Below are 22,493 nucleotides of genomic sequence, written 5' to 3'. Positions count from 1 at the left end.
TTCAGCACCTGTTCACACTGAGTTTATGTTTGGATGTGCAGGTCAGGTTTTTGAAATGTATTCTCTAGCCTTCTGATCGTGCACTCCGCCTCCTAGCCTACAGGTGTTTTAATTACAGCAGGTCCAATAACCTTCCATAGAGAGAGAGAATTTTAGTCTAGGAAGAGGTTTCACATGTACCCATTCAGATGGAGACGTTTATTCTCAGCGAGGTAAGGCAAGCGTAGGACCTGGTATAAGAGAGATGCCGTAAAGGGGCTACCAGGTACACATAAAATTGGCCATTTTTATGCGCTAAACGCTCTAATTTTTCATATTTCTAGTGCAGCAATGCAGTTCAAATTTCGTATTTCAAGTTTGTATGTTCTAGCGCTGCAGTGTGCTGCCTTATTTACTTAACGATAAAGATTAGCAAAGCCCAGAAACTTCTGCAAGCTCTTCACAGATGTCGGCTGAGTCCAATCGTAAATGGCCTGAACTTTAACAGCGTCCATCTCGATAGTAGAAGGGGAAAAAATGTAACCCAAAAATGAAACCTTCTGAACTCCAAAGAGACACTTTGACCCCTTCACAAACAAGGAATTCGCACGAAGGACCTGGAACACCATTCTGACCTGCTTCACATGAGACTCCCAATCATCCGAAAAGACCAAAATGTCATCCAAATATACAATCATGAATCTATCCAGGTACTCTCGGAAGATGTCATGCATAAAGGACTGAAACACAGATGGAGCATTAGAAAGCCCGAATGGCATAACCAGGTACTTAAAATGGCCCTCGGGCGTATTAAATGCCGTCTTCCATTCATCACCCTGTTTAATTCGCACAAGATTATACGCACCACGAAGACCTATCTTGGTGAACCAACTAGCCCCCTTAATCCGAGCAAATAAATCAGACAGCAGCGGCAAAGGATACTGAAATTTGACTGTGATCTTATTGAGAAGGCGGTAATCAATACAAGGTCTCAAAGAACCATCCTTCTTGGCCACAAAAAAGAACCCTGCTCCCAACGGTGATGACGACGGGCGAATATGACCCTTCTCCAAGGATTCCTTTATATAACTTCGCATAGCGGCGTGCTCTGGCACAGATAAATTAAACAGACGGGCCTTAGGAAACTTACTACCAGGAATCAAATCAATAGCACAGTCGCAATCCCTATGAGGAGGTAGGGCACCAGATTTGGGCTCTTCAAATACATCCCGGTAATCTGATAAAAACTCAGGGACTTCAGAAGGCGTGGAAGGTGAAATTGAGAGCAATGGAACATCACCATGTACCCCCTGACAACCCCAGCTGGACACAGACATATATTTCCAATCCAACACTGGATTATGGACCTGTAGCCATGGCAACCCCAAAACGACCACATCATGCAGATTATGCAACACCAAAAAGCGAATATCTTCCTGATGTGCAGGAGCCATGCACATGGTCAATTGAGTCCAGTACTGAGGCTTATTCTTGGCCAAAGGCGTAGCATCAATTCCTCTCAATGGCATAGGATACTGCAAGGGCTCCAAGAAAAAAACCACAGCGCCTGGCAAACTCCAAGTCCATCAAATTCAGGGCAGCGCCTGAATCCACAAATGCCATTACAGAATAGGACGACAGAGAGCAAATCAGAGTAACGGACAAAAGAAATTTAGACTGTACCGTACCAATGATGGCAGATCTAGCGAACCGCTTAGTGCGCTTAGGACAATCGGAAATAGCATGAGTGGATTCACCACAGTAAAAACACAGCCCATTCCGACGTCTGTGTTCTTGCCGTTCAGCTCTGGTCAAAGTCCTATCACACTGCATAGACTCAGGCCTATGCTCAGAGAATACCGCCAGATGGTGCACAGCTTTGCGCTCACACATGCGCCGATCAATCTGAATGGCCAAAGACATAGACTCATTCAGACCAGCAGGCGTGGGAAATCCCACCATGGCATCCTTAAGGGTTTCAGAAAGACCCTTTCTGAAAATTGCTGCCAGGGCACATTCATTCCACTGAGTAAGCACAGACCACTTTCTAAACTTCTGACAGTACACCTCCGCATCATCCTGACCCTGACACAAAGCCAGCAAGATTTTCTCTGCCTGATCCACTGAATTAGGTTCATCATAAAGCAATCCAAGCGCCAGAAAAAACGCATCTACATCACGCAAGGGTCACCACGCAACAAAGAAATAATGATTTTTACCTGTTGAACGGGGTCACCAGAGGAGCGGGGTTTCAAAGCTAGAAACAGTTTACAATTATTTTTGAAATTCAAGAACCTAGATCTATCCCCAGAAAATAAGTCAGGAATAGGAATTTTAGGCTCTAACATAGGATTCTGAACCACAAAATCTTGAATGTTTTGTACCCTTGCAGAGAGATGATCCATACAAGAGGACAGACCTTGAATGTCCATATCTACACCTGTGTCCTGAACCACTCAAAGGTCTAGGGGAAAAGAAAGACAAAACACAGTGCAAAGAAAAAAAAATGGTCTCAGAAGTTCTCTTATCCCTCTATTGAGATGCATTAATACTTTGGGCCAGCTGTGTTGTGAATTCTGTGGCTGAGTTCACTTCTGTGGTCACAAGTGGTATTGCAGTCTCTGGGCTTCCTCCCTCAGGTGTTTTGGTGAGCTCGTTGGCTGCCTTGCTATTTAGCTCCACCTGAGTCTGTCTTCCTTGCTCCTTGTCAATGTTCCAGTGTTGGATCTGAGCTACTGCATCTTTCCTTGGGCCTGCTGCTCTGCTAGATAAGTGCTTCTAGTTTGTTTTCTGTTTTTTTCTGTCCAGCTTGCTATTGTCTTTTGCTGGAAGCTCTGAGAAGCAGAGGGGTGCACCGCCGTGCTGTTAGTTCGGCACGGTGGGTCTTTTTGCCCCTTTGCGTGGTTTTCGTTTTAGGGTTTTTTGTAGACTGCATAGTTCTCTTTGCTATCCTCGCTCTGTCTAGAATATCGGGCCTCACTTTGCTGAATCTATTTCATTCCTACGTTTGTCTTTTCATCTTGCTAACAGTCATTATATGTGGGGGGCTGCCTATTCCTTTGGGGTATTTCTCTGAGGTAAGTCAGGCTTGTATTTCTATCTTCAGGCTAGTCAGCTCCTCAGGCAGTGCCGAGTTGCATAGGTAGTTGTTAGGCGCAATCCACTGCTGCTTATAGTTGTGTGAGGATAGATCAGGTACTGCAGTCTACAGAGATTCCACGTCTCAGAGCTCGTCCTATTGTTTTTGGTTATTGCCAGATCTCTGTATGTGCGCTGATTACTGCACGCTGTGTTGCCTGATTGCCAGCCATAACACAGCTGTACTGTTATGACCTGGTGGTTAGGAGCACCCGGAATGACCTGATAGTTAACCTCATACAGGACGAGCTCTGGGATGTGGGAGCTCTGCTGACCGCAAGCCCTAATCCTATCACACACACTAAATATAGCCGTGGAGCGCTCCTGTCCAGACCTAGGCGCCTCGTCACAGCCTAAGAACTATCTAGCCCTAGAGATAGAAAATAAAGCCTACCTTGCCTCAGAGAAATTCCCCAAAGGTAAAGGAAGCCCCCCACATATATTGACTGTGAGTAAAGTTGAAAGTCACAAACGCAGAAATGAAACAGGTTTCAGCAAAGGGAGGCCAGACTTACTAAATAGACAGAGGATAGGAAAGGTAACTTTGCGGTCAGCACAAAAACCTACAAAAGACCACGCAGAGTGTGCAAAAAAGACCTCCGCACCGACTCATGGTGCGGAGGGACCACTCTGCATCCCAGAGCTTCCAGCTAGCAAGACAAAATCATGAAAACCAGCTGGACAAGAAAACAATGAACAAATAATGACTATCAGGAACTTAGCTTCTGCAGGAGAAGGCAGGTCACCAGAGAGATCCAGGAGCAAACTGAGCCAATGCTAAAACATTGACAGCTGGCATGGAGTAACGATCTGAGAGGATTTAAATAGAGCAGTCAACCAAAGGATAAACCACGTCACCTGTGTAAGGAACCTCAGAAGCAGCAGCTTCACTCACAGCCACCAGAGGGAGCCCATAGACAGAAGTCGCCGAAGTACCATTCACGACCACAGGAGGGAGTTCGACAACAGAATTCACAACAGGTCTCCACCCCGAGTTCCTGTTGATCACCACCCTAAGTTCCTGATTGGCTCATCCTGATTGCACACTGTGTTTAAACCTAGCCTTGCTCTCTTTCCTTATGTGATTATTGAGCTTCCAGCCTCTAGTCAAGCTTCCTTACTCCTGCTGCTTCTTCAAACGACATTGCTGCTCTTGATATCGACCTCTGGCTTCCCTGACTTTGATACCTGCAGGTGCTGCCCCTAGTGGTTGCAATATCACTACTCCAAACCAAGTCAGTCCATAACAGGTCTGCTCTATTGGCAGACATCACTGCCGATGTCATGCCGAATGACAGCTGGCTTCCTGTAGTTAGGCAGTGGGGAGCCACCTGTGAATTAGCATGATATTGGCAGTGACGCTTCATCAACAAAGCGGAGTGGAAGAGAAGTGTCACAGGGTTACCAGATCAGTGTGGAGCCAGAAGACTGCAATGTTTGATTGCTCCTACTCTGGCACTGAGAAGGAGCACTTCTGCTTCATTTTAATGGTGTTTATTCCTTCTGGCAGAACAGTGGTTAATTGGCCATGTTGGAAACCTCTGAGCTCATTTAGCCACTTCTTTCCCCTCTATAATATGGGTTTTGATGCAAATCCTTGTCAGAGCTAGCATTCCTTGCATGGCTTCAGGAGGGAGAGGTTTTCATATGCAAAGGAGTGTTGGAGGAGTTAGCTGTAGTTTGTATGTGTGGTAATTCCGTATCCTTCTCTATTTTGGTTTATTCCCCAGCCTCCACTCCCTGGTGCATTCCTCTGTTATAAGTGACTGAATATTTTGTATGCCTGTAGTTTTCTGTTAACCCTTGTTTGTGTTCTCTTCCCCTGGGTGGGGGAAGAGAACAGCTGGATAGCTGACTCAGAAGATAAGGCAAGGGTGGAGACCCCGGCATCTTCACCTTCATAAGTTTCCTTGAGTAATAGGGCGAGTTAGAGCGCCCCCTAGTGTTAAGGACAGGGAAGGAGCCCCTAGTCCAGGGTCACCCGACAGCTGTGTCGTGACAAGAAGAAGTTGCTCTGACAATGCGATGTTACCGGAAGCAGCAGACCTGCCAGCAGGGGTGGTCTGTGGCCTCTCTAAGCTAGGTCAGATCATCGCAGGGCAGAACAAGCAAGTAGTTAGCAAATACCTGCCTGTAAGTTCTTAGCCACATAGCAAATATTCCACCCCATCACGATTAACCACTTTAAGCATTTATATTTTTAATATATTGGACTCCTCACACTACACCATTATTTATTGGTATTTGCATTGTGATTTTAGGATTTAGTATAGATATTTGCCACTATTTTTCTTACGGATCTTATTATGTGGTGGCCCTTTCTAACATTTTCTGAACATACGCGATTTGTCAATATTATTTTATTTCTTTTCAGAGCACTGCTAACATATTTTTAAACCGTTGTTTCCTGTTGCCACCATGGAGTTATTCTTTATTCAGCTGTTACGGCTCCTATTTATCTGTGCTGGAGACACCATCTAGTGGCTTAAAAAAAACAGCCAAAGATTTTTTTAAAATATCTGCTGTGTAACATAAATTTGAGGCATTATTTTAAGAAAAGAGAATGCATTTTCCGTCTAAGGGCTCCCTCCCACTTGTGATTAAAAATTGGATTGCATTTGTACCAATTTAGTCCTCTGCTTCTGTTCTCAAAGGCGTTTTTTTTTTCTCCGATAGGAGCGGAAAAAAACACAACATGATGCGACTGCATGCCAAATTCAGATCGCATGCACCCGTATAAGTCTGCGCTTTTTTTTTTCTGTCCTATCGCGATCCGATTGGAGCAGAAAAAAAAAGACGTTATTGAGAACAGAAGCAGAGGACTAAATTAGTACAAATGCAATCCGATTTCCAATCAGACTGCATTTGTCCGATTTAATTGCAAGTGGGAGCCAGCCCTTATCAAGTAAATGAAAAAAAATTGAAACATAGGAGCAGATTCATCTTGGCTCTTGCATCTTCTTTTTCAGAGTAAAAATGGTTCTAAGGGTTCGCTCACACGAGCATAAAATTGTGTAATTTGATAAAAATCGTATTGCCCTTTGACCATAGTTATTCAATGAGGCCGTGCAGATCCACAATTTTTTTGCTATGCCTAATACAACTGAGATAAAAATAAGCAGATTTGCATAGCATTGGTCTAAGTGCAATCAAATATATATTTTTTTTGGATTGCACTTGTTTGATTTATACACTAGTGTGAGTGAGCCCTTTTTTAAGTTTCCTTGGTTTTGTCATTATGGAATAGTTCATATTATCTGGATACATTAGCCTAATTCACTGATCATTTTCAAAATATAGTCATTTTTATCACAATTGTACTTTAGTGCATCACTGGAATACAAAACCTATCTTTTTTTTTGCACAGTTGGAGACTAACTTGCAACTTCTTATAGTTTATTGAAGGGATCGTGTGACTTTTTTACTCTAAAACGGCACAATAAAGCAAAAAAAAAAAAAAAAGCATCTTTGAATCTGCACCAATTCATCAAACATTGTTCCTCTATTTTAAAGAATTTTGCACAAAATTTACTAGTATAAAAAACATACAAGATAGAAAAATGACTTGACAAATAATGAGTCGGGGTCATAATCTGACAGTGATCTGCCATGTCTGAATGTGGCCTAAGGCTGCTTTTACACTTGCCGTAGGTTTGCGGACCGTTTTTGCGGCCCCAATATATTTCTATGGGGCTGCGAAAACTGGCAGCAATAATTTCAAGGTGCGCCGGGTGCCGTATGGCCATGAGGGCCGTATTTACTGCAGTAAAAAGAGATCGACCCTGCTCGATCTTTTTCCCGGCTTATGGACACGGCCCCCCATTGAAAAACAATGGGGCCACAAAAACAACGGAAGCTTGTTTTTGTGGTGCACCATGACTTCCAGTTCTGCGGAACGCCATTTTTTCCAGTACTATTTCCATAGTATTGGAATCCTGAAAAACGGCGATCCGCAAGTCCATTGCTGTCCGTTATTGCGGCAGACCTTGAAAACTGCAGTGATACGGCTCGCAAAAAAGGTTGTGATAAGCTTCCTTTGTTTGTAGGAAGAAGTGTGGTATGGGTAATGGTTATTTCAGCTGAACTAACCATTACCCATACCACACTTCTTCCTACAAACAAAGGAAGCTTATCACGACTTGCCTATTCTGGCACATTTTCCCCACCACCATCTACAATACGTAACTGATGAAGGTCAAATTGGTGACCGAAACGTTTTTGTAAATGAATAATAAACCGCCTATATATAAATTGAGTGCGAGGTTTTTTCTTATATATCACTCTGAGAAAAGACTGTAAAGATTTAACCCCGGAGTCTCCAGTTCCCAGGAGACAAAGGAGAGACTTCAGGATCTTCAGGACCCTCCAGTCAGGACCTCCCTGGAGTGATAAGTTACAAGAACACTCGTTAACCATTTCTAATCCGCTTAACTGGTTCATAGCTTCAGTTAGCTTGTTGTGTATTGTTATTCTGTTGGCTTTATCTCTACTAACCCAGTTTTCTCCCTGCAAGGAGAATCTTACTCCTGTTAATAAATCCCCCTCAACAGTTGGTCTGTTTGTTCTGTGGCGACATACTCACACCTGTACTCTATTACATAAACAACAAAAGGGAAACATCTATGGGTAGTGGTCCTTAATATTTCATCGAGTGACCGTATTGGAACCACCACTAATCTGATGGGGATGATTTATTATACAGAATGACCATTCATTTGAAAACCTCTTTATTGTGCTCTCCAATCTAAGAAAATACCCTTTCCTCTGTCATCAATAAGCCCTTTAAAATTTGTAGAGTTGTGTGTCAAGATTTTAAATGTATCATAAAAAGATTAAATATTACAGAAATATTGTTTTCTTCCCTAGGAATTTATAAATTCGACAAAGAAACCATATCCATCCGAACTAGAAATAATTGACATTAAAAGTCGAGCAGAAGAAGCCAGAAATCAGATAAATACCTCTGTAAAAGACCTCACTGCTGGTACGTTTCCTCTTTTCATATTGACATTAATGAGTTGTTTTTTTATCACCTCATTCTTTGCTGCACATTTTTTGTCCTGACTCTCCATTCAGTAAAACTAAAATTCAGATCTATGCCAAAAAGAAAATGTGTGTCACTGTATTGTGCTAAGTGGTCTAAGGACAAATTGATACTGAACACATCCTGGTGCAAAGTAAAAAAGCAGTTCTGGAAGGACACATTAAGAGTAAAGTGTCAGAAAAGGATATTTGAATCAAGTCAGGTTATTATTTAAAGGATATTTTTCAGTTATATTGAGCAGACTGAGACATGGTCAGCAAAATAATCTCATTATTAGTGTTGAGCGATACCTTCCGATATCGGAAAGTATCGGTATCGGATTGGATCGGCCGATATTCAAAAAATATCGGATATCGCCGATACCGATACCCGATCCCAATGCAAGTAAATGGGACCAAAATATCGGAATTAAAATAAACCCTTTCTTTCCTTGTAGGTTCATTCTACATGAAGGAAAACTAAGAATTATGCAGGATGTATTTGGGGAGGTGGCGGAGACATTAAAGTCATAGAGGTTTAGCCCAATCAAATAGAATAGCATGTTTTTTGTTTTTTTTTTTAAAGACGTTCGGAGTGACAAAGATATTGACTATGTAAATATTTTTTTTATTTTGTCAGATATTGATGTTTCACTATTCCACGCCCTTCCTCTTCTTTTTTTTTAACTTTTCCCACACTTTCATCTTCATCATCATCAGCATCTTTGACATCAACTTCTTCTTCACCTTATTCATCTTCTTCTTCATCGTCTACCTATTTTTTTTGTTATTACATTCTTCATATTCATTTTATTCAACTATTATTATTCTTCCTATTCTACTTCTTCATCATATTCTCATTTGTGACAGGCATTCCCGTAGTTGTTATCTATAAAAGTTTGAAGATTACACCTTCCGTTCTGCCAGTCACAAAAGTTACATTTGTCCGCGTTCAGTTTGGCCTGCAGCATCAGGCTTTATCCAGGGGCACGACGAGGAGGAACGGACTCACCCCCATACACTGCTTAGTCTTCTTCTGCATATAATTTAGATAATATCTTTTGCTCTGATATTAAGTGTTATGCTTAATGTTCTTCTGCTCTTTGTTCTGCAGCCTCTTGTTCTTCTGCTTCTCGGTCTTCCATGTCGTCGTCTCCAGGGTCGTCGTCTCCAGGGTTGTCTACTCCGTCGTCGTCGGGGTGGTCTTCCGGGTCGTCGACTTTAGGGTCTTCAACTTGGAAATGTAGCAGAAGGTACAAGAAGGCTGAGAAAATGCCAAGAACCAGCTGATGGAACTGGAACTCGGATGGGTAGCCGAAGGTCCAAGAGCCAATGGAACTACCGAGGACCAGCTGACGTTACTGGAACCCGGTTACTAAGCAGGAGGTACCCGTGCCTGAAAGCACTACCAAGGACCACCTGACGTTGGTGGAACTTGGATACCCAGAAGGAGGCACCTAAGCCAAAGGCTCTGCCCGGAACCAGCTGACGGTACTGGAACCAGGATGGGGAGCAGAAGGTACAAGAGCAAAAGTCACTGCCGAGAACCAGCTGACGGTGCTGGAACCAGGTGGTGGACCCGAAGGTCCACAGGAGAGGAGAGAACAGCTAGGCCGCGAGGCAGCCGCAGTTACCGAACCCCAACAGTCCTACAGGGGGAGCTTGGCCTACTGGCACTACAGAACCAGCCTTGACTACCAATTCACGCTGCCCACATAGGAAGCTCCTAAACTGGAGGCACCCTGGAGTTGGCTAACCCGACCACAACACGACGGGGCAATCATAGGCGTCTCAGTGAGCTTGACACTACCCGGAAACAGCTGATGGTGCTGGAACCAGGCTGGGCAGGAGGGAGTACCCGTGACAAAAACACTGCCGGGAACCAGCTGGCGGTGCTGGAACCCGGATGCGTTGCCTATTCAAGATTGTCTTCCTAGAGCCCCAACTAGCGGTGTTGGAGCAAAGGGTAAGCAGGGGGAGCAGAGTGTAGGCCGAAGCCTGCACTGGAGGCAGCTTTGTGTCTGCGTTGCGTTTGCAGGACACTTTGCCGGCTACACAGTGGGGGAACAGCTGGCGTTGCTGAACCCCACTGACACAATGGCGGGTGTTTTTCTCTGTGCAGCTAGCACTTCTGGGCAAAAACTAGCGGTGTTAGAGCCCAGGGGCAGCAAGAGGAGGAGAGGAGCAGAGTGTAGGCCGAAGCCTATTTGAACCAATTTCAAAGGAAACCTTTAACCCCCCCTCAGGTGTTACAAAGTACAAGAGACACACCTTGTGCAGTATTAATGCTGCACAAGTCAATGGTTGCTCTATTAATTTGTCTACTTGCACACGCTGAATGAAAGACGTACACAATTTAGCCCATTCTACAGTCAAACTGTAGTGGAGGCGTGACTTGTCTTTTTAAGGAGACGCAGCACAGGTGTCCCAAATAACGCCTTGGTGCTTGGCGAAGCTTCCTGAGCGTTGTTATTTGCTGTACAGGAGTCTGCACTCTTGTGTTATCCCTTGGCAATGCCCTGTTAGCGCTGCCCGTCTTATGACCTCATTTCATGTTGGCCGGTGCGGTTAAGGATGGCCATAAATCCAAGACCCACAGTGCCTTTTCATAAAGTCACTGTTATAAACTTAGTGCTAAGTGCAGTGGAGATCAGTATCATGGGTCAGAAAAGAGGCCGAGAGACAACAGGTTAAGAGTTCAATAATATTTATGATGGTATGCAGGTAAACAGCTATGACACAGCAAGTTAGTAGCAGACAGAGCTGGATAAGCAGTAAGCACGTGTACAGACCGTGGAAGTCCAAGTATGTGAGATCCAGAGACCTGGAGACCAGGCCAGCCTCCTAGCAGGGAACAGTCCAGCAGCAGAGATGAGTGCAGAGCAGATCCAGGGAAACAAGTCTTATGATGAAGAGATGTAGATCCGGAGACAGATGGGGTATCCCAAGGTAATGAAGAAACCAGCAAGATAGCAGTTCTTCCAGCTTGATCACAAGTCCAGGAACAAGATACTCAAGCAATGAGTAATATACAGAGCTCCCTTATATACACCACAGACAGGAACAAGGAAAGTCTGACAGGAAGCAAGATGGCCCCTGTGAGGCCAGTGACTCCATCTTAGGTAAGGGCAAAAGTAACCAAACTGAGGGCAACAGCAGACAGGAACAGATGTACAGTCCAAATCCTTACATTACTCCCTTCTTAAAAGACGTCCTCTGGACGATCTTAAGTCTGGCTTATTGGGGTATCTGCTGTGAAACAGTCTGATCAGATGGGGAGCATGGATGTTCTCCAGAGGTTCCCAGGAATTTTCTTCAGAGTATCCCTGCCATTTCACCAGATACTGAAGACGTCCCCTATGAATCCGTGAATCCAAGATTTTCTCCACGACGAATTGTTCTTGCCCATCAATGAGGACTGGATCAGGAGGAGCAGAGGTGCGTCCGGGAAAAGAATTAGGCACTGCTGGTTTAAGCAGGGAAACGTGGAAAACAGGATGAATTTTTAAAGAGTTAGGCAACTTGAGTCGACAGGCTACAGGACTCACAATACCGCTGATCTTATATGGGCCAACATATTTTTGCCCCAGCTTGGAAGTTGGAATTCTGAGTTTTAAGTTTTTTGTTGAGAGCCAGACCATGTCTCCTACCTTGTACGTTGGTGCTGGCTTACGGAATCTGTCTGCTGCCTTCTTGAATCTTTCCTGTGCTGAAACTAAGGTGTTTTTTAAAACGTCCAAATTTTGCTGTAAAGATGCAATGCGGTCAGCAACCGCAGGCACAGACATGTCTATGGGGAGTCGAGGGAGAATACTGGGATGATATCCCTTGTTAGCAAAGAACGGAGATAATTTGTTGGAAGCATTCTGAGAGTTGTTATACGTGAACTCAGCCAACGGCAGTAGACTCACCCAATCGTCTTGTAGATGACACACGTAGCAACGCAGATACTGCTCCAAGGTTTGATTGGTTCGCTCTGTTTGGCCGTTAGACTGTGGATGAAAAGCAGATGATAATTTTACTTTGATGTCCAGAGCAGCACAGAAGCTTTGCCAGAACCGTGAGGTGAATTGAACTCCACGATCAGATATGACTTCATCCGGAGCTCCGTGTAAACGAAAAACATTTTGCACAACAAGATCCGCTGTTTGCTTAGCTGTTGGGACACCAGCACAGGGAATAAAATGAGCAGCTTTAGTCAACCGGTCAACTACTACAAGAATCGTGGTTTTTCCCTGTGACAAAGGCAACTCCACAATAAAATCCATTGAAATTGACCCCCAGGGACGAGATGGAACAGGCAGAGGTTGCAACAGTCCTGTAGGTGAGGAACGAGGGACTTTTGACCTGGCACATACCTCACACGATGACACGTACCGAAGAACATCTTTCCGAAAAGTCGGCCACCAGAAAAAACGAGACAGAAATTCCTGAGTCTTCTGAACTCCCCTATGACCGGCAAACTTGGAGTCATGCATTAATTTCAACACACTCAGTTTTACTGTTTCTGGGATATACCGACGCTGTCCTTGAAACCAAAGTCCATTCTTGAAAGTCAGATTTACCCGAGTGGGTGGTTGACTCAAAAGTGCATCCGCAGCATAAGCCTCCTTAATCTCAGTTAGAAGATCCTGATTATGCAAGACGCTTACAAAGTTTTTCTCAGATAGAATGGTCTTTGAAGACGAAGCCGAAGTTGCTTCATCTGAATGAATCCTGGATAGTGCATCAGCCTTCTTATTACGAGAGCCCGGCCTATAGGAAATGACAAAATCAAATTGATTAAGAAAAAGATTCCATCGAGCCTGTCTAGGTTTCAGACATCTTGCCGACCTCATAAATTCGAGATTCCGATGATCTGTGAGTATAACAATCTGTTGGGATGCTCCTTGTAACAGATGTCTCCATTCCTTAAATGCGGTTATGATGGCTTACAGTTCCTTGTTGCCAACGTCGTAATTCCTTTCTGCGGGTGACAATTTTTGCGAGAGAAAGGCACATGGATGCAAGAGATCTTTCTCACCTGTTCTTTGTGAGAGTATGGCCCCTACAGCACAGTCCGAGGCATCCACTTCCACTATGAAGGCTTTGTCTGGATCAGGGTGGATAAGAATGGGAGCTGTCGTAAATTTAGATTTCAATGTAGAAAATGCTGTTTGAGCTTGGGGAGACCAGACAAATGGCGTCTTCTTCTGGGTTAACTGAGTGATGGGTGCAACGATCGCTGAAAATTTTTTAATAAAGCGTCTGTAAAAATTGGCGAATCCGATGAATCGCTGTACTTCCTTTACTGACTTGGGAGTCGGCCAGTCCTGAATGGCTTGTGTCTTGCTTGCGTCCATGCTGAGACCCTGGGGAGAAATAACATATCCCAAGAATTGAATTTCTGTTTTGTGAAACTCACATTTCTCCAGTTTGATGAATAAATGATTCTGCCGTAGACGATCCAAAACTATTTTCACGTGTCGCTGATGGTCCTCGATGTTGCTGGAAAAAATCAAGATGTCATCCAAATAAATCACAACAAAAATATTGAGTATATCCCGGAAAACATCATTCGCCAAGTGCTGGAATGTAGCTGGTGCGTTACGGAGACCGAAAGACATAACGAGGTACTCGAAATGTCCATAACGTGACCGAAAAGCCGTTTTCCACTCATCGCCAGGACGAATCCGTACTAAATTGTACGCTCCACGAAGATCCAATTTTGTGAAGATTTTGGCGTGTCGCACTCTCAAGTAATTCGGGAATTAGCGGGAGTGGATAAGAGTTCCTGATTGTGACTTTGTTGAGCTCCCGGTAGTCAATGCATGGTCGGAGTGAGCCATCTTTTTTTTTGACAAAGAAGATTGGAGCACCTGCTGGGGAGGAAGATGGTCGTATAAACCCCTTAGCTAGGTTTTCATCTATGTACTCCTTGAGAGCTTTTAATTCTGGCCCAGACAATGGATAAATACTCCCGAAAGAAATCGCGGCACCAGGCAATAATTCCACGGGACAGTCATATGGCCGATGTGGCGGTAATTTATCCGCATTTTTTTTGTCACACACATCACTGAAGTCCCGATACTCTACCGGCAATGTCGAGTCGACCGTGACTGCTGTCTTCACTGGAGCCAGCTCTCCGGACAACGCTGATTCATTTGGAAACTGTAATTCCTTCGTTGTCCAATTGATAGTCGGATTTCGCAGCCGCAACCAGGGCAAACCTAAAATAATAGGAAAATTAGGAGAAGAAATCAACAAAAAGGACATATTTTCAGAATGATCCGCGCCCATACGGATCTTTAATGGGACTGTTTCGAGTTTCACAGGCCCAGATATTAGTGGAGACCCGTCCACGGTCTCCATAAACACCGGAGAGTCTCTTTTTCGTGAGCGTATGCCATGTTTTTCAGCAAAGGAGATATCCATGAGATTGCTGCAAGCTCCAGAGTCTATCATGGCGGAGCAGGTGATCCAGCAGGAACACACCCAAATTTTGATGGAAACGCAGCAGAGCGAATCCCTCCTCGCCGTGGTAGAACTTATGGAAAGTAAGGCTATGTCCACAGGTGATGATGTTAATGATGAATCATCAGGAAAATCAAAGTTATCAGCGGATATTTCCTGTCTGTGCGGAAGAGAACACACTGAAGATACATCCGAAAAGTCAAGTCCAGTTACTGCAGCTGCGGACTTGCGATTTTTCCCAGGGCACTCTGAAATATAGTGACCCGATTTACCGCAGTAAAAACATAGATTCTCCTTGAAACGATATTCCTTACGTGCATCGATGGGTTTCCTCCGTACTGCGTCAACCTGCATAGGTTGCAGCTCTGTCTGAGATAAAGTCTTAGTCAGCGCCTCCTTGGTGGGGGATGGAAAAGGCATAAAGTTATTACGATTAGCATCAGCCCATTTTTCTTGACGACGTTCGGTGAGACGAATATCAATCCGAATACAATGATGTATAAAGTCAGCCAAATTAGTAGGTGATTCACCTCGAGCTAGTTCATCTTTGATGGAAGCAGATAAACCTCTCCTGAACACTGCATATTTCGCTGAATCGCACCAAGTAGTATCCAGCACCCATTTCCGAAACTCCATTGCGTATTCCACAACAGGACGCTTCCCCTGACGTAGTGTCAGTAATGCAGTTTTAGCTGTGATACTCCGATTAGGGTCATCAAACATTTGACACATTGCTGCAGTAAAGTCTTTCAGGGAATTCAAGCACACATCATTAGTCTCAATCAGAGGATTAGCCCAGGCTAACGCTTTGTTTGTTAGCAACATAATTATAGTCAACACTTTATCCCGATCAGTTGCAAACTGGGCCGCACGTGCAGAGAAATACAGCTGACATTGATTCAAAAACCCCCAAAATTTCTCTCTTTCACCACCAAACCTGAATGGTGGGAGTTTAGGAAAAGCCGGACCAGGAGCCGGGATTGGAGCAGATACCATGTTTGCAGCTGTAGTCTCCACATTTGAAAGTCGAGATGCTAAGGCCTGAATAGACGTATCGGCCACATTCGCATTATGATTAGTTTGCGATTCTAATGTCCCCAGTTTTGTTTTTATAGCCTGCAGCTCCCCATGAAGTCCAGAGACAAAAGAGCAAAGTTTTTTCATTCGCACCTCCATAGAATCTGACCCAGAGATCTCCATTTTTTTGGGCTTGAGTATTCTGTTATAAACTTACTGCTAAGTGCAGTGGAGATCAGTATCATGGGTCAGAAAAGAGGCCGAGAGACAACAGGTTAAGAGTTCAATAATATTTATGATGGTATGCAGGTAAACAGCTATGACACAGCAAGTTAGTAGCAGACAGAGCTGGATAAGCAGTAAGCACGTGTACAGACCGTGGAAGTCCAAGTATGTGAGATCCAGAGACCTGGAGACCAGGCCAGCCTCCTAGCAGGGAACAGTCCAGCAGCAGAGATGAGTGCAGAGCAGATCCAGGGAAACAAGTCTTATGATGAAGAGATGTAGATCCGGAGACAGATGGGGTATCCCAAGGTAATGAAGAAACCAGCAAGATAGCAGTTCTTCCAGCTTGATCACAAGTCCAGAAACAAGATACTCAAGCAATGAGTAATATACAGAGCTCCCTTATATACACCACAGACAGGAACAAGGAAAGTCTGACAGGAAGCAAGATGGCCCCCGTGAGGCCAGTGACTCCATCTTAGGTAAGGGCAAAAGTAACCGAACTGAGGGCAACAGCAGACAGGAACAGATGTACAGTCCAAATCCTTACAGTCACACTGCGGTGCTGGGATTCGTGGCCTTGAGCAGTAAATATTTTCGCCGCTCACACACGTCCTTACACCTGCTTCAGACTGGGCGCATGCCGCGGCCATGAGGTTCACAGTCTGAAGAAGGCGGAAGGAGGGGAGTGAAGACAGGCGAAGATATGCACTGCTCATGCCCAATAACCACACCCTCGCTGACAAAATAAATAAGAAAGCGAGGAGCGTTGTTTCGAGCAGGGCGGACGCACAGGCGCAGCCAGCTAACCAATGATGTCAAAAGACGGGAAGCGCTACCAAGGGGTGTGCTGCGCATCATTAGAAAGGAAAGTCACACCTCAGGGACAGTGGAATGGTCTCAATGAGACACATTTTGTACGTGTTGAGTTCCACGTGGGCAAGGAGAAAAAGTCAGCCACCTTGTACAAATGCAGCAGTACTGCTGTACAAGGTGGCTGTTATACATAGAAACACCTGGGGGTGGGGGGCAGGCTTCCTTCAATTTCAGTTCATGTGCCTGCTTGGCGTTTGCAGGTCACGTTGCCGGCTACACAGCAGGGGAACAGCTGGCGGTGCTGAACCCCACTAACACATTGGCTGGTGTTTTTCTCTGTGCAGCTAGCACTTACGGGCAAAAACTAGCGGTGTTTGAGCCCAGGGTCAGCAGGAGGAGGAGAGGAGCAGAGTGTAGGCCGAAGCCTACACTGGTGGCAGCTTTTGGTCTGTTGTGCCAGCGTGGCTTGTGCTGGACACGATGCCGGCTACACAGCAGGGGAACAGCTGGCGGTGCTGAACCCCACTAACACATTGGCTGGTGTTTTTCTCTGTGCAGCTAGCACTTCCGGGCAAAAACTAGCGGTGTTAGAGCCCAGGGTCAGCAGGAGGAGGAGAGGAGCAGAGTGTAGGCCGAAGCCTAGGTGAACCAATTTCAAAGGTAACCTTTAACCCCCCCTCAGGTGTTGCAAGGTACAAGAGCCACACCTTGTGCAGCATTAATGCTGCACAAGTAAAAGGTTGCTCTATTAATTTTGCTCCTTGCACACGCTGAATAAAACACGTACACTATTTAGCCTATTATACTGTCAAACAGTACTGGAGGCGTGACTTGTCTTTTTAAGAAGACGCAGCACAGGTGTCAAAATTTACACCGAGGTGCTGGTCGCAGATTCCTGAGCGTTGTTATTTGCAGTACAGTAGTCTGCGCTCTTGTGTTATCCCTTGGCAATACCCTGTTAGCGCAGCCCGTCTTATGACCTCATTTCATGTTGGCCGGTGCGGTTAACGATGGCCATAAATCCCAGACCCACAGTGCCTTTTCATAAAGTCACACTGCGGTGCTGGGATTCGTGGCCTTGTGCAGTAAATATGTTCGTCGCTCACACATGTCCTTACACCTGCTTCAGACTGGGCGGCCTCATCTGATCCCTTATCGCCTGCCACGGCCATGAGGCCGCACAGTCTGAAGAAGGCGGAAGGAGGGGAGTGAAGACAGGCGAAGATATGCACTGCACATGCCCATCAATCACACCCTCGCAGTCAAAATAGATGAGACAACGAGGGGGGTTGTGTCGGGCAGGGCGGACGCACAGGCACAGGCAGCCAACCAATGATGTCAGAAGATGGGCAGCGCTACCAAGGGGGGTGCTGCGTGTCATTAAAAAGGAAAGTCACACCTCAGGGACATTGTAATGGTCTCTAATGAGACACATTTTGTACGTGTTGAGTTCCACGTGGGCAAGGGGAAAAAGTCAGCCACCTTGTACAAATGCAGCAGTACTGCTGTACAAGGTGGCTGTTATACATAGAAACACCTGGGGGTGGGGGGCAGGCTTCCTTCAATTTCAGTTCATGTGCCTGCGTGGCGTTTGCAGGTCACGTTGCCGGCTACACAGCAGGGGAACAGCTGGCGGTGCTGAACCCCACTGACACATTGACTGGTGTTTTTCTCTGTGCAGCTAGCACGTCCGGGCAAAAACTGGCGGTGTTAGAGCCCAGGGTCAGCAGGAGGAGGAGAGGAGCAAAGTGTAGGCCGAGGCCTGCACTGGTGGCAGCTTTTGGTCTGTTGTGCCAGCGTGGCTTGTGCTGGACACGATGCCGGCTACACAGCAGGGGAACAGCTGGCGGTGCTGAACCCAACTAACACATTGGCGGGTGTTTTTCTCTGTGCAGCTAGCACTTCCAGGCTACAAGTGGCGGTGTTATAGCCCAGGGGCAGCAGGAGGAGGAGAGAAGAGTGTAGGCCGAAGCCTACAGTGGTGGCAGCTTTTGGTCTGTTGTGCCAGCGTGGCTTGTGCTGAACACGATGCCGGCTACACAGCAGGGGAACAGCTGGCGGTGCTGAACCCCACTAACACATTGGCTGCTGTTTTTCTCTGTGCAGCTAGCACTTCCGGGCAAAAACTAGCGGTGTTAGAGCCCCGGGTCAGCAGGAGGAGGAGAGGAGCAGAGTGTAGGCCGAAGCCTAGTTGAACCAATTTCAAAAGTTACCTTTAACCCCCCCTCAGGTGTTGCAAGGTACAAGAGCCACACCTTGTGCAGCATTAATGCTGCACAAGTAAAAGGTTGCTCTATTAATTTTGCTCCTTGCACACGCTGAATAAAACACGTACACTATTTAGCCCATTATACTGTCAAACAGTAGTGGAGGCGTGACTTGTCTTTTTAAGGAGACGCAGCACAGGTGTCCAAAATAACACCTTGGTGCATGGGCGCAGCTTCATGATCGTTGTTGTTTGCTGTACAGGAGTCTGCGCTCTTGTTATCCCTTGGCCATGCGCTGTGAGCGCTGCCTGTCTTCTGACCTCATTTAATGTTGGCCGTTGCGGTTAGCGATGGACATGAATCCCAGACCCACAGTGTGTTTTCAAAAATTCACACTGCGTGGCTGGGATTCGTGGCCTTGTGCAGTAAATATGTTTGCCGCTCACACATGTCCTTACACCTGCTTCAGACTGGGCGGCCTCATCTGATCCCTTATCGCATGCCGTGGCCATGAGGCCACCCAGTCTGAAGAAGGCGGAAGGAGGGGAGTGAAGACAGGCGAACATATGCACTGCACATGCCCATCAATCACACCCTCGCAGCCAAAATATATGAGACAACGAGGGGGGTTGTGTCGGGCAGGGCAGACGCACAGGCACAGGCAGCCAACCAATGATGTCAGAAGACGGGCAGCGCTACCAAGGGGGGTGCTGCGTGTCATTAAAAAGGAAAGTCACACCTCAGGGACATTGTAATGGTCTGTAATGAGACACATTTTGTACGTGTTTAATTCAACGTGGGCAAGGAGAAAAAATCAGCCACCTTGTACAAATGCAGCAGTACTGCTGTACTAGGTGGCTGTTATACATAGAAACACCTGGGGGGGTGGGGCCAGGTTCCCTTTAATTTCAGTTCAGGTGCCTGCATGGCGTTTGCAGGACACGTTGCCAGCTACACAGCAGGGGAACAGCTGGCGGTGCTGAACCCCACTGACACATTGACTGGTGTTTTTGTCTGTGCAGCTAGCACGTCCGGGCAAAAACTAGCGGTGTTTGAGCCCAGGGTCAGCAGGAGGAGGAGAGGAGCAGAGTGTAGGCCGAAGCCTACACTGGTGGCAGCTTTTGGTCTGTTGTGCCAGCGTGGCTTGTGCTGGACACGATGCCGGCTACACAGCAGGGGAACAGCTGGCGGTGCTGAACCCAACTAACACATTGGCGGGTGTTTTTCTCTGTGCAGCTAGCACTTCCAGGCTACAACTGGCGGTGTTATAGCCCAGAGGCAGCAGGAGGGGGAGAGGAGCAGAGTGTAGGCCGAAGCCTGCACTGGTGGCAGCTTTTGGTCTGTTGTGCCAGCGTGGCTTGTGCTGGACACGATGCCGGCTACACAGCAGGGGAACAGCTGGCGGTGCTGAACCCCACTGACACAATGGTGGGTGTTTTTCTCTGTGCAGCCAGCACTTCCGGGCCCCAACTGGCATAGTTAGAGCCCAGGGTCTGCAGGAGGAGCAGAGTGTAGGCCGAAGCCTACTTGAACCAATTTCAAAGGTAACCTTTAACCCACCCTCAGGTGTTACAATGTTGAAGAGCCACACCTTGTGCAGCAGTAAAGCTCCACAAGTTAAAGGTTGCTCTTTAAGTTTTGCTCATTGCACACGCAGAATTAAAGACGTACACAATTTAGCCCATTGAACAGTAGTTCAGTTCTGTATTGGAGGCGTGACTTTTCTTTTTAAGGAGACGCAGCACAGGTGCACATAAATAACGCCTTGGTGCTGGGCGCAGCCTCCTGAGCGTTGTTATTTGCTGTACAGGAGTCTGCGCTCTTGTTATCCCTTGGCCATGCGCTGTGAGCGCTGCCTGTCTTCTGACCTCATTTCATGTCGGCCGTTGCGGTTAGCGATGGACATGAATCCCAGACCCACAGTGTGTTTTCAAAAATTCACACTGCGTGGCTGGGATTCGTGGCCTTGTGCAGTAAATATGTTTGCCGCTCACACATGTCCTTACACCTGCTTCAGACTGGGCGGCCTCAGCTGATCCCTTATCGCCTACCACGGCCATGAGGCCGCACAGTCTGAAGAAGGCGGAAGGAGATGAGTTAAGACAGGCGAACATATGCACTGCACATGCCCATCAATCACACCCTCGCAGCCAAAATATATGAGACAACGAGGGGGGTTGTGTCGGGCAGGGCGGACGCACAGGCACAGGCAGCCAACCAATGATGTCAGAAGACGGGCAGCGCTACCAAGGGGGGTGCTGCGTGTCATTAAAAAGGAAAGTCACACCTCAGGGACAGTGGAATGGTCTCAATGAGACACATTTTGTACGTGTTGAGTTCCACTTTGGCAAGGAGAAAAAGTCAGCCACCTTGTACAAATGCAGCATTACTGCTGTACAAGGTAGCTGTTATACATAGAAACAGCTTGGGGTGGGGGCTGGTTCCCTTTAATTTCAGTTCATGTGCCTGCGTGGCGTTTGCAGGTCACATTGCCGGCTACACAGCAGGGGAACAGCTGGCAGTGCTGAACCCCACTAACACATTGGCTGGTGTTTTTCTCTGTGCAGCTAGCAGTTCCGGGCAAAAACTGGCGGTGTTAGAGCCCAGGGTCAGCAGGAGGAGGAGAGGAGCAGAGTGTAGGCCGAAGCCTGCACTGGTGGCAGCTTTTTTTCTGTCGTGCCAGCGTGGCTTGTGCTGGACACGTTGCCGACTACACAGCAGGGGAACAGCTGGCGGTGCTGAACCCCACTGACACATCAGCTAGTGTTTTTTCTGTGTAGACAACACTTCCAGGTGGCAACTGACAGTGTTGAAACCCAGGGAATCAAAGAGGAGCAGAGTGTAGGCTGAAGCCTGCAGTGGAGCAAGTTGAAAGGGAACCTTTAACCCCCCCCCCAGGCATTTGTTGCTGAAAGAGCCATCTTGTACAGCAGTAAGACTGCACATGGAAAATGGTGGCTCCTAAAATTATGCTCCTTGCAAACGCTGAAGTACACACTCATATAATGTGTCCCCTCACACCGTCAAACCGTCCCGGAAGTGGGACTTTCCTTTGTGATGTGACACAGCACAGCCGTCATTCCAACCCCCTTGGTGCCGTGCGCCACCTCCTCAACGTAGTTTGGTTCTGTCAGGGAGCCCGCGCTGTAATGTTATCCCTTGGCCATGCACAGTTAGCGGTGCCCGTCTTCTGACATCATTTAGGTGTCAGGCTGGCAGTGCCTGTGCGTCCAAGCTGCCCGAGATCCAACCTCGCAGTGTCATCTAATGTAATCCCACTGCGGGCCAGGGATCCATGGGCATGCACAGTGCATATCATCGCCTCTCACTCACCTCCTTCCTGCTTCTTCAGACTGTGCGGCGTCACGGCCGTGGCTTGCTATTAGGGACCAGCTGACGCCGCCTAGTCTGAAGAAGCGTGAAGAAGGGGAGTGAGAGGCTAGTATATGCACTGCGCATGGCCATGGATACCAGGCCCACTGTGGGATCACATTAGACGACACTGCGAGGTGGGATTTCGGGCAGCGTGGATGCACAGGCGCAGCCTGGACGAAAACAAATGATGTCAGAGGACGGGCAGCGCAAACTGTGCATGGCCAAGGGATAACATAACAGCGCAGGGTCCATGACGGAATC

At 46.7% G+C, this 22,493-nt stretch overlaps 1 protein-coding gene across 1 annotated transcript in view; it reads left to right on the top strand.

The window, feature by feature from the left end:
• SERPINB5 (serpin family B member 5) overlaps positions 1 to 22,493 on the top strand; it is a 117,149-nt gene that overhangs the window by 60,072 nt on the left and 34,584 nt on the right. The window contains exon 4 of the mRNA XM_069730781.1: positions 7,984 to 8,101. Within this exon, the coding sequence (XP_069586882.1) occupies positions 7,984 to 8,101 (118 nt within the window). The remainder of the gene's footprint in view (positions 1 to 7,983; positions 8,102 to 22,493) is intronic.

This window comes from Ranitomeya imitator, chromosome 6, assembly GCF_032444005.1.
Source record: "Ranitomeya imitator isolate aRanImi1 chromosome 6, aRanImi1.pri, whole genome shotgun sequence".
NCBI classification, from domain to species: Eukaryota; Metazoa; Chordata; class Amphibia; order Anura; family Dendrobatidae; genus Ranitomeya; species Ranitomeya imitator.
The sequence above is the reverse complement of the archived record's forward strand: the minus strand, read 5'-3'. Positions and strand labels throughout refer to the sequence as shown.